At 36.9% G+C, this 12,748-nt stretch overlaps 1 protein-coding gene across 2 annotated transcripts in view; it reads right to left on the bottom strand.

Moving 5' to 3' along the window:
• Positions 1-12,748, bottom strand: part of Rsrc1 (arginine and serine rich coiled-coil 1) — a 257,164-nt gene that overhangs the window by 97,318 nt on the left and 147,098 nt on the right. For both annotated transcript variants that reach the window (XM_042685598.1, XM_042685599.1), the window contains exon 6: positions 2,702-2,753. In XM_042685598.1, coding sequence (XP_042541532.1) covers positions 2,702-2,753 — 52 coding nt within the window. The remainder of the gene's footprint in view (positions 1-2,701; positions 2,754-12,748) is intronic.

Here is a 12,748-nt window from a genome sequence, read left to right as displayed (position 1 = left end):
CAGAGGTAAGCTCAGGACTGCTCCACTCTTCATTAGCATCTCTCCACAGAGCAATAAAACTGAGGCAGGAAATGGAGGGGAAGGTACAGGGTGACCTCTGGGTAAAATGTCTGACATTTTCACTGAGGAGATGATAATGGGAAAGACAATAACGAATCATATGGAAAAAATATTGTAAAATCTGAATAATTGAATCTGGGTGAATTATTGCATTTACAAAAGAGTCAAAGGTTAAAATTTCAAACTTTTGAATCAGAATATAAATATGTAGTAGTTTGGTGCATATAAAATATGATCATAACAAATACAATAAAAGCCTTGACTACAAATTCACGTGTGGTGAATATGCATAATACTACATGGTTATATTTTGTTACTTTATTTACACATATATCTTTCAAAAATTATACTTCTGATAATCATGGATAAATGCTCTACATAGACTTTAATCCAACATTTATAAGATTATTAGTGTTCACTATCATAATCAGTGACAATGAAACAGATGAAAGTGAAGCATTCTTCTGGGACCCATAGCTGGAGTCAAGCACTAATCTGTAGCATTTCCATACATGAACTTCAGCTACTAAGTATGTAGATAAAAGACTGAAATAAATACTCCCTAAAGAATGCAATATAAAGCCTAAATCTTTCTTCATATCCAATTTTAAGGTTTCAAAGTCACAGGTGTTTACCCTGGAAACTCAGGTGACTTCTAATGTAACACTGGCTGCTACAAGGCCTACCTAGCCAGGTATCTCAATCCAGAACTAGGCTAGACTCTGACTGCAAGCTTTGTCAGACTGCACTTCACTTCTTACCCCAGCTTCCTCGGTATGTTTAAATTTAGTAATACCTGAGCATGTTTTAATTCATCACCAAAACAGAATTGCAACCTTGCCAATGAGTTCTATACTTGTCTATGTACTCTAATCCCTATCTATCCATCTGCTTTCTTTCTCCAAAGGAAAGTTCTCACTAAAAATAACACTAGGTGATTTTCAGAGCATCAAAAAGGGAAAGCTGAGAAAATGATCACTTAAGCAATGACAATGAAACATAGCATAAGCTGGGTGCATCAGTGGCTAATACCTGTAATCCTACTTACTCAAGAGGCTGAAATCTGAAAGCTCACAGTTCAAAGCCAACCCAGGCAGAAAAGATTCCATTTCCAACTAAGTGAAAAAAGCTGAGTTTGATGGGCATGGCTCAAGAGGTAGAGCCCCAGTCAAATGAGTAAATGAGCTAAAGCATGAGGTCCTGCATTCAATTCCCCACAAAAAGAAAGAAAAAAGAAAAGCAGCACGATGTTTTTGTAAAACCATTCTAAGTATTAACATCAGCTACGTTATATTAATTCCCATAGTAGTCAATCTCACAAAAATAATCTAAAACAGTGTAGAGAAAATATAAGAAATCCTCCAATCAACATGCACATAGGTATTTTCACAATAAACATGAAAAATATAATGGTCTTAAATTACTTCTAAGGTGAAAATAAAAATCTCATTTCATCCCCTTGGAAATTATAAACTCTTTCACATTTTTAAAAAATAATTCTAGAAACTAGAGTACTATGCATGATGACATGATTTAAATAAGCTACCTACATTTTTGAAGAGCATAGTAAGATTCAAAGTAATATATTATTAGCGTTAGAAAACATAGCATGGATTGTACACAAGTTTAAGAAAGTTTAAGAAGGAAGACATGAAGCTGATCAGAACATCTAAAATTGAAGTTGTAACATTATTGTATGAATGAGAAATAGAATAGCCTTTAGGATTAGACAAAGTCTAGAACATAGTGTCAAGAAGTCAGTCGATGTAACTGACAGAATTCTCAATTTATAATGATGTAATTTCTTACAGAACAGTTAAAAATCCTAACCTATTTCACCCTATATGAGAAACAAAATGATCATAGTATATTAAATATAAAATGTGAAATTTTTAAACTTTTAGGAGAAAATCATGATCTGAGATTGGTCAAAAAATTCCCATACATGCCACCTAAAGCACAATCCATAAAAGACAAAATAATAAAGTTGAACTCACCAAAATTAAAAATTTAAATTTATGCCATGCTAATCATTATGAAGGTAAAGAATTACATTCATCTGATTATAAATTAGCACTATATTTAGCATTTGATCACAGCAACAAATACTTTATATGGCCCTCTATATAATCTAGACTGTATATATCTGTCAAGAGTTTTTTTTAAAGGAGCTTTCTGTTTGTTCACGTACCGGAATTAAATTTGGGAACACAAATTTGCCAGGTGGTGGTTCAACCACTGGAGCCTGGCCTCCAGCCCAAGTTTGCATTGGTTAGTTTTCAACTAGGGTCTTACTTTATTTCCAGGCAAGCCTGGGCTGCAGTTCTCCCACTTCTGCTACCCTGTGTCTCCAAGGATGACGGATGAATACTCCTATACCCAGCCATTGTGCTTTCCCTGTAGTTGGTATAACAGGCATGTGGTACAGTGCCCACTCATTAGGTGAGATTGACTGCCTTCAACATTTATGTATAGGCTGGCCTCAGATGGCAATCACCTGATCTTTGCCTCCCAAAGAGCTAGAATTACAGGCTTGAACCACTTCACCTGGCAGGAGCTTTCTCTTTAACTCACATAGAAGCAGGGGATCTGCCTAGATATGCGTATTTTTACTTGTGTGTACTTAATCATCAGTACTTACCAGCAGCTTCAAGGACCAGTTGTAACCTGGCTTTGGCTTGCTCTGCTGGTGGCTAAAAAAAAAAAAAAAGAAAGAAAGAAAAGAAAAGAAAAAAAAGAAGTCAACCATTAAAGATAAGTTAGAGATCATTTTTAATAAATGTAGCTTTAAATTAATACATTGTTAATTATCAAAATTTGGAATGTTTTCTCACAAACAATATTAATCCTAACAAAAGTTCATCACATTCACTCTCATTGCCAAATCATACTCTTCATTCATGTGAAAGAATGAATGTAAAGAGTTCTTTATGCTATCCACCCTGTACCAATCAGCAGTACCACAAATAACCTTAACCAACAAGGGGCAAACCTCACACTCAACACCATCTTGAACGGTGCTATTTCTTAGTATATGGAAGCAGTAGAGGTTAAACATGGTAGTCACTTAAGTCTGGAACTCAGCCAAGGAAGATCCTAAAACCAAATATTTTTTCTGCCTTTTAAGTGAATCTTCAATAAGCAATCATCAGGAAGACAGTCTACAATATAATCTACAGGCTGGCTTTCAGTTCTACTAACTGTCCTAACATTGCTTACTTAGTGAATGTTAATTCAATACTGACAGCAAAGTCTGAAAGTCTATACAGTACCGATTATCTGAACCTTTAGGAAGAAGTGTGTCAATCTTTATCATAGAAGACTGAGAGAGTTGGAAGAAGTTGAACAGAGGTATGATGAGATCAGATCTTTTGCGACATCGTTCTAGCATTATATCTGAGGATGAAGCATGAAAGCATTGTGACTGGAAGTCTCAAGAATGTTTCTGAAATATCTGATTAGCTTATCTGATAGCTTATTCATGTTGTAAACACTTTCTTCTGGGTTCCCAAGTTGATAATATTTTTTTCAAAAAGAATGAGGATCTTTTGTATATTTAATTGTGCTGCCATATTCATTTTTTCTGGGCTGTTGGGTTATAATAGTTTTTAATAGAAGACTGAATATCTCTAGGCAGGAAATCTGTGAATCTTTTGTGTGCTTTCTTCTGCTGCTTCTAAGACTAAAAACTCAACCCTTCACTGTATAAATTCTTACCGTTAGTTTGAAATAAATGAAACTGCCACTTTCACAGTTAAAAAATTATTAAATGTCAGCATTCTATATAGTTTAATCACAAGGTATGGTCATTTTCTCATTGGAATATTTTAAGCTTACAGTTCAACAAATAGGGAACAAAACATATGCAGAAAACAATAATGAATAAAGTAACATGAAATACTAGTTGTTTGTTACAATGATCAACTTTTAAAAAATAAAGGCTAGTTACTTGATGGAAAATTTAAGATTGCTATATATTACTTAGTTTCTCTTTTGTAAGAGATAGTTTTGAAAGTATATAAATCAGTATATTTAGCCTTATTATCATGGTAATTTTCATTTGTGAAAATAAGGTTTAATTTATCTCATTTTTTAATTCTTCAAGGAGAGATGCCAGGGTTATTAGCAAAAGAAAGGGATCTAATTATGGTAGAAAGAAAGCTCAAGAGATACAGTGTATTTGTTTAGTTATTAATTTTGTTAGTCATGGGGCTTGAACTCTGGGCCTGGACACTGTCCCTCAGCTCTTCAGCTCAAGGTAAGCACCACAGCACCACTTCTGGTTTCCTGGTGGTTTATTGGAGATAAGAGTATCACGGACTTTCCTGCCCGGGCTGGCTTTGAACCGTGATCCTCAGATCTCAGGCTCCTGAGTAGCTTACAGGTGTGAAACACCGGCACTGGTGGATTTGGACTTTTCTTAAGCAGAGATCATTAATTATGATAAGTTGTATTTTTGTGACTACTACCAACATCAGCTGCAACACCATTACATGACTATTATCTTTTCCCTTACTATGTAAGCTGATTCCTGATCTTGTGAGGCAAAAGACTAGTACATTTATCTACTGTAAATATCTTTTGTAATGAGATAGTAAAATTCTGTTCAAAATAATTGAAACCAGAATTTTAGAGCACAGGCCCAACCTCCAGGAGTTCCATGTCAGGACCCTTAAATGTCAAATAAGGAGACATGATCAGGGTAAAGAAAGGGGATTTATTACACGCAGTAGCCTGATGTGGGTGACAGCATTTCAGTCCATCTTCAGCATCTTGGGGTAGGGATGTTTGCCTGAGTTTCAATAGGGCAAACTGGAGACCGGAGGGCCAGGGGCAGGAGGTATCCATAGTTAGATAGCAGTTCCAAGTCACAGGCATGTTCAGAGGTGGCAGAGGTGGCCACTGCTGTGAAGTCAGAGGTGGTCTTACATTCTATCTCAGAACCAATCAGGTGTGGTCTTGTTCTGTTACAAGTCAGTGACACCTGGCAGATGGTCCAATCTCCCTCCTGTCTGCTCTTTCCTGGCTTCTACCATGGCTATGGAGTGACTGCAGGGGGAAATGACTCTGAGCAAAAGACATAGAAACAAAATGCAGAGTCTGGGAAGCCCAGATTCAATGTCTTACAGCAGAAAGCAGCTTTCTTTTAAGTACCTTTTATAGAATGACAATACTAAAGTTTGAAAGCATGCAAAACTGCCTACTAGCCAAAGAAGGGCAAGGTACTATATATTAAAATGTTTTAAATATTCAGATGTTGTAATATGGTGTATTCATTTGAAGACTCTAGCTTAAATTAATTATTTAAGATACAAAGATCTATATGCAGTAACATTCATTATGTTTTAAAGGCAACTGACTTAAAAATGATTCAAAGTAAAAACTAGTAAATTTCTAATAATGGAGGAATAATTGAGTGTATTACTTCACTGTACTAATATACTGTAGTATAAATAGCTGTAAAACCTTTAACAAAAAATAAATGTTTAAGGAAATACCTTGCCAATAGCTTGTTTTAAAAGTATTTACAAAACAAATCTTAGTGACAGAAAAATTACTCACACTATATTGTTAAATGAAAGCACAGGATACAAACTTAAATCACATAGCTGATTCAATATATGTATTAAAAACAGAGATGACAAAAGAAAGATGTGAAAGAACTACCCAAAATGTTAACAATGGTGCATCCTACTTCTGGTGAAGTTAAACAGCAAATATTAGGAGATCTACTACCCACCGAAAACACATTTTGCTTCAATGATTAAAACAGTAATTTTGGAAAACTGGGAAATAACCAAAGGCATCCAACTATCCAAGAAGTATCTACTGGGCCAAATTATTATGCTATCAAGTAAGAATGGCAAGTTTGTCTTTCTTGCTTAGAAACATTTCTTCCTCACAAACAACAACAAAAAACCTACAGCCTTAACATCTGGCGGTGGGTCAAAGGCAGCGGCAGAACCACCAGACATTTAAGGGATTTTGGAAGTAAGAAAGCCAGATGAGATTAACATTGTAAACTCTCTACACACTCAGTATGGACTAAATTACAAGGGTAGAAAATCTATGAGAACCCAGTGAAAAACCAAAAGCCTGGCAACTTTCTATTTGGTCCATATTGAATGTGTGTATGTTTTTAAAAATTTATTGTAAAGGTGATGAACAGGAGAGTTACAGTTACATAAGTAAGGTAATGAGTACATTATTTTTTCTCCACTCTTCCTGGCCTCCTTGCAAAGCCTTACTGCCCCGAAGCATTTGACCATGTCACGCCCAAATCATTTCCTGAGCACCGAAGTGTTCAGGGTACAGAGGAGACCCCCTAACAGATAGTCTTAAAATAGACAGTATCAAGCAACACAGAAACTAAGTTGACTCAGCAACAGCCACCACAGCAGAGCAAATCAATTTCAGTTTGAGGCTAGAAAAGATAAATATCTACTATAACAAAAAATACTAAAACTATCTAACCGAGAACATATAATCTACTCATAACAATACAGTTCTATTCTCAACCAAAAATTAATAAGTATTAAGGGGGGAAGAAGGAAATATGAATCCATATCCCAGAAAAAAAACAAAGCAATTAATAGAAATTAATTCCAAATTGTTTCAGCAGATGATTTCAAAGAAGTTATTATTAAAAATGTTCAAAGGTGGGTGATGGTGGCTCACACCTTAATCCTAGCTACTTATAAGCCTGAGATCCGAGAAGGACGCTAGTTTGAAGCCAGCCAAGGCAGAAAAGTCCGGGAGACTCTTACTTCTAGCTAACTAGCACAAAGCTGGAAGTACAATTAATTAAAAAAAAAAACCCTCTTATTTCCATTTCAAGAGTTTTGTTTTGTTTTTTATTGTACTGTTAGCAGGTGTTTCTTTCTTTTTTTTCCTTTGGTTTATTCCCTGTTGTCACTGTTTTTGATTTTGTACCCTTTGTCTTATATCTGATTTGGGGAAGGGAAGGGGAATCACTGAAACAGTGGGACAAAGGATGAAGCAATTCAACAGTGATATGCACTACACAGTATGTTAGAAATGAACTTTACAACTTGAGGGGAAGAGGAGAAAAGTGGGAAGAAAATTAGTTAACACTTCAAAAAGATGTGTACTCATTATCTGACTTATGTAACCATAACCCCTCTGTATCTCACCTTTACAATAAAATTTAAGTTAAAAATTTAATTAATTTTTTTTTAGGAAAGCTGGAATGGAGCTGTGACTTAAGTGGTAAAGGGCCCGCCTTGAGTGAAAATACTGACGGAGAGCATGTTTTCCCTGAGGTCAACCGCAGCACTGGCATGCATATACGTGTGTGTGCCTGTACACACACACACGCATGTGCGTGCACGTGCACACACACACATTCTAAGAATTAAAATATGCTTTATCAGTTTAAGGAATCTCAAGAGGTACTTTTGAAAATATGAAGAACCAAATGCCAATGTTATCAGAGGCAAGAAACTAGGAAATGTGCCAGGCCATTTCCCTCCCAGGAGTCAAACAGTGAAGTTCACGATGGCCCACACAAGGACCATAAACAATGCTGCTCACCTGGGATGGCGGGCAATACCACCATGACCATCCCGATAGATCTCCTCACTGAGGAGCCATTTCCCAGACTGAAATTCCACTGAGAAGGACAAAGACAATCAAATGGGTAGCTAGATGGCCTCAAGTGCCCAGGCAGCCAGCTCCTGGGCAACTGGCCAACCATTTCGGAAGGGCCACACCAGGGAGGGCCTCAGTTTCACACCATGCAGAAAGGCTACTGACTGGATAAAACAGCCCTCAGCAGCTCGCATGCATGACTGTGCTGATCCAGCCACCCCCTTGCCTGCCCCTCAGAGTGCACAGCTCCCATGCAGGCAGTGGACCCCACCTGCCAGCCTGGTGCCCGGAGATGCACTCTTATCTTCCTGATAAATCACTCCTTACCAGCCTTTTACTCTGAGCCTTTTATTGTGTGGTTCTTTTGCTGCATCTGGAACAGAGTCCTAAAGTTAGATGCTGTGTCCAATGACACTGAGCACGAGGGGAATGCTGACCGGTGCAATAACTGAAATAAAAAACATGCAAACCAACACTTACAAGACGGGCTCACTCAGACCTGAAGTGTCAGAACAGAGAATCCATGTCTACAAAAGCAGATTTATAAAAATTATCCCAAAGGGTTTGGGAGGAAAATGAACAGAGCTGGGGCGGTCTGTGGAACATTATCAAACACTCTATCATACTCTATCATTTAGAATTTGTGAAAAAGGAAAGAGGAAATATCAGGAAACAAACAAACAAACAATCAAACTTGGAGAAGTAATGACCAAACCATCGAATCTGGTGTAAAATTTAACAGAGCAAGGTTCAATGAACTCTGGGACGGCAAAAGAAAAGGACCATGCGCACAGGATGCACAACCCAAAGAAAAATCTTAAAAAGGACAAAGAAACACCATGTTCCTTTTCATTAGAAATGATGAAGGCTAGAAAGCACCAGAAATTACATGTTTAAAGTGGTGAGGGACAAATGCCTGTCAAATAATGATTCTGTAATAAACAAAAATGATGACAAACTAAGAACATATACAGACTAATATAAGCTGAGCCAACTTATTTCTAGTGGACCTACCCCAACAAAAGATAAAACATCGTTTGGGCTCACAGGAAATGGCACCAAATAGCCTGTGTTACTGTGAGTAGCAAATATGGGAATAAATACAGAATACTGTGTATTTTTATTTTTTCTCTTATGTAAGTGTCATATATTGATAAAAGCAGAAATTCCAATAATGCACTGTTGTGTTATAATGTAATTTTGGGGAGGCAAGGTTAAAGGATAAGGGTAAACTCGTACCAAGTGTGGTCTACCTTTCCTCAGAAGTGAGTTTAAGGGTTAATTTGATGCATATACTATAATCCCCACAGTGCCTCTGAGAAAGTTTAGTCAGAATATCTATATATAACAATCTAAATACACTCTGTGGTAAGATGTGCACAAGAACAGTAGGAAAATTTAGCAGTGAAGTCCTTTCCTTTTCTGTTTCTATACCACATACACAGTGATCACAGTATATTTTTAAGTGAAATCTTCCAATACAATTTAAACCACGCAAATTACTTCATAATTTAAAAAAATATATGCTTGAAACCTACATTCTAGTCAGGTGAGAGAGAGACAAAAGAGAGGGCAGAAAATAAATTCTGATAAGGAAAAAAGTGAAGATGAAGGAAGGAGGACACAGGGAAGGAAGAGGAGTAGGAGAGTAGAGGAATCCATGGAGAAATGAAAAACACAGGAAAGGAAAGAGGTTGATGACAGGCATGATCGAGTCTCTGCCTCCTGATCAGGATATTGAGCTATTCCATTGTTGCTTTTCTGATCTGTGTTGAGATTTTGCTTTACTTTGTTTTTAGAAAACATATGAGGCCAAGTCTCAAATCTGTCAATGAGCCTGGGAGCACTGATGAATGGAATGACACATTTTGTGACAGAGAAGTTCGTATAACTTGGTCTGTGAGAATGATCCAAACTAAACAACAATGAGAAATCTGGAATCTTAGCCATGCCCTGGAATCCTCACAATGCTCAAACAGCACTGCTGTGATGTTCCTAGGAGACTGTGACACGGTAACAGGTTGGCATATGAACAGAGGATTTCCACCTGGAGTCCAACAGGCCTGAGAGTTTTGATGCCTTCTCGGGAATTCATAAGTTGTGTGAAATCTTTAAATTCATTTAATATCCTAAAAACTAAATGCTAACATAAGCCAATAAATACCTAATTTTTTATCAAGCAATTCAATGCATTTTTAGTAGCCTAACTGTGCTCCTAAGTCAGGATTGGTCCAGGTGGCCCCAAATTCTGGTGAATAATTTTAATTTGTTTAAAACCAGCCTAACTGCAGCTGTCCTACAACAGAATAGCAGTAGCTGTCCTGTATGGAATATTCCACAGGGACCCAACCCACCACTATATATGCATGCTCACGTTTCCAATCATTCAGGAGAAATGACTCAGCTCTTTTAAAACAAACGTGTATCTTCACAGTATAATTATTCCTTAATTTCTCTAGATATATAATACAATGGAACTTCTTGAAATTAAAATTTTCATGTGACTTTGTACTAGATACAAAAAAAAGCAAACGACTTATTACGTTGTAGCTTTCCTTGGACACAGACAGACTGACAATCATACAGCACTCTGGTATAGAAAGCAGAGGACAGACCCGAGAGAGGCCATCATGGGAGCCAGAACAAGACTGGAGGCATAGCCATCTCCCAGCGTCTGAGCTCCAGCAGCCCTACCCCAGCCACATTCAGCTGCTCTGCGAGTCCCCCACCTACAAATCTGCAGTGGGTGTAACTGCAGGGAGTGCAAGGTAAGAACTGTGCGTGTCAGGTGTGGAGGCACACACCCATAATCCCAAAGCTGAGGCAAAAGGGACTGTGAATTTGAGGCCAGCCTGTTCTACTTAGACAGCTCCAGGTAGACATGAGAAACATAGTGAGATCCTGTTTCAAAAAACAAAACAAAACACCATTATGTTTTGTGTGTGTGTGTGTGTGTGTGTATATATATATATATATATATATATATATATATATATACACACCATATACATACACACATATATGTATTTATATATCTATGTATTCTCTCTCTCTCTCTCTCTCTCTCTCTCTCTCTCTCTCTCTCTATATATATATATATATATATATATGCAACTTTGCCAAAAAGGGTCTTTTCCTTTTCAGTATTTTTGGTCACATTACTATTACTACATCATTAAAAATAAGTGTCTCAGTAACTAAGATAAGAACCAAAATAGGAAAAAGTTAAATAATGACCTACATTTTATAATGTAATTCAGTGACATAAATTTTAAAATCATTCACATATAAACATAAAGCAAGCTATATATCTGTCTAGCAATAAGCAAATATTAAAAATTCAGTAAAAGTGAAATGCTATTTTATTAAGATTGTTAGTACAAATTATATAGATGAAATGATACTTTCATTTATTTTGTAAATTTGTTTTTAAGTTTCACTAGATTTGTTTCAAAGATAGGACACTAAAACCATGGGTTCTAGAACCTAGTTGCCTGAGTTTAAATCACAGAGGGCTGTTTATTAGCTGTGGAATCTTGGACAAATTATTTAACCTATCTGCCAGGTCTTCATCCATAAAATCAAGATGTTAAGGACTATAAAGAATATTTAACTGGGATCCAAAAAAATTAAAGAGTCTGAGCTCTGGTACCATCATTCCTGGGTTTCATGCTTAGATCCTCCTTCCTGCAGGGCTTATTGTACCTGACTGAGGGTTGTTGTAAAGCAGGTGTGTGTGTAACAGTGTCCATTCAGAGTGCAAAGCACACAGCAAGCACATACATGTGTTACCTGGTATTATGTATGTTACTGTAATTTATAATTTTTATGTTGGTTCTACAGTTGATAGGCACTGTATACGTAGGGGTTTACACCTAATCGCATATTAGGACTCAGCCATCAGCCCACAAGGTAATGATTTTTTTTTCTCTTTAAAGAAAGCCCACATGTGAGGAAAACACATGAAACACTATTTTGTAAGATGTTCTCAACCCTCATATACAGGTTAAATTAAGTTTGCTTCATTTCCAGCAAAAAAAAATCTGCTATGTCTGAAGCTCATAAGAGCAGAGGCAGTCTGGAATCCCAGCAGCAACTACTGGTACCCAGGACCTGGCTGCTTCCCATCCCGCAGCTGCTTGACGTGGTCCTGTTTACACTGATTAAACCTAACTGTCTTAAGACACAAGCCCATTCACACTAAAATCACTGCCTCTGAAGAAATACAATCTGTAAAGTTTAACTTCACAGATTAACCTCCCCCCTCACCCCGCGCAATAACATGGCATATGTTACTAAAAAACAAACAATAGAACTATTTGCATCTGGCTGTGGAATCCCATTAAATAAACCTGTCAATTATAGCTCTTTGAAAACTTTAAAAAAAATTTGGAAATATGCAGCAGTGTACTCACTAGACACTATATGGAAAATGAACTATACAACTGTGGGTGGATGGGATGGGAGGGAAAAACTGGAGCGAGTGAGAGTAGGGGTGACATTGGCCAAAAAGAAATGTACTCTTTACCTGACTTTTGTAACTACAACCCCGCTGTACCTTACCTTTATGATAAAAATAAAAATAAAAAATTTAAAAAACTATTTGGAAAAATGCTATGGAAATACCAAACTTATCAATTGTGTCTAACGGAGGTCTCCTTTCTATAAAAGAACAGTCATCCTAAGTTTTACAGCACTGAGCCAGTATGCTATAGCAACAAAACCAAATACTGATGATTTATACGTTTTCTGTTAGGTTATGTCGGGACACTTCACCCTCTTTGCAGGGATACCAGATTAAATTTCTTCATTTGTTTTTCCCTGCACGTAATAGCTTTTGTTACAAACCTGCGATTAAAAAAGAAAAAAACTTTTGGAGATTTAAAAACCGTTCTATTAGTGCTCTACAATATATTGAATCCTGAACACAATAATAGAGACAATTTGGATAACTGCCAATAGATGGCACTGTTCCCACTAGGTAGCAAGGCCCTCAGACAGGTCTCATTACAGATAAAAATCATTAAGAGCAAATAACTGCTCAAATCAGTAAATGTGAATTTTTCACAATGAGAGG

Source organism: Dipodomys spectabilis, unplaced genomic scaffold, assembly GCF_019054845.1.
Source record: "Dipodomys spectabilis isolate Male_0828 unplaced genomic scaffold, ASM1905484v1 ptg000095l, whole genome shotgun sequence".
Lineage (NCBI taxonomy): Eukaryota > Metazoa > Chordata > Mammalia > Rodentia > Heteromyidae > Dipodomys > Dipodomys spectabilis.
Note: the sequence above shows the minus strand (reverse complement) of the source record. Positions and strands in the feature narration are given on the sequence as shown.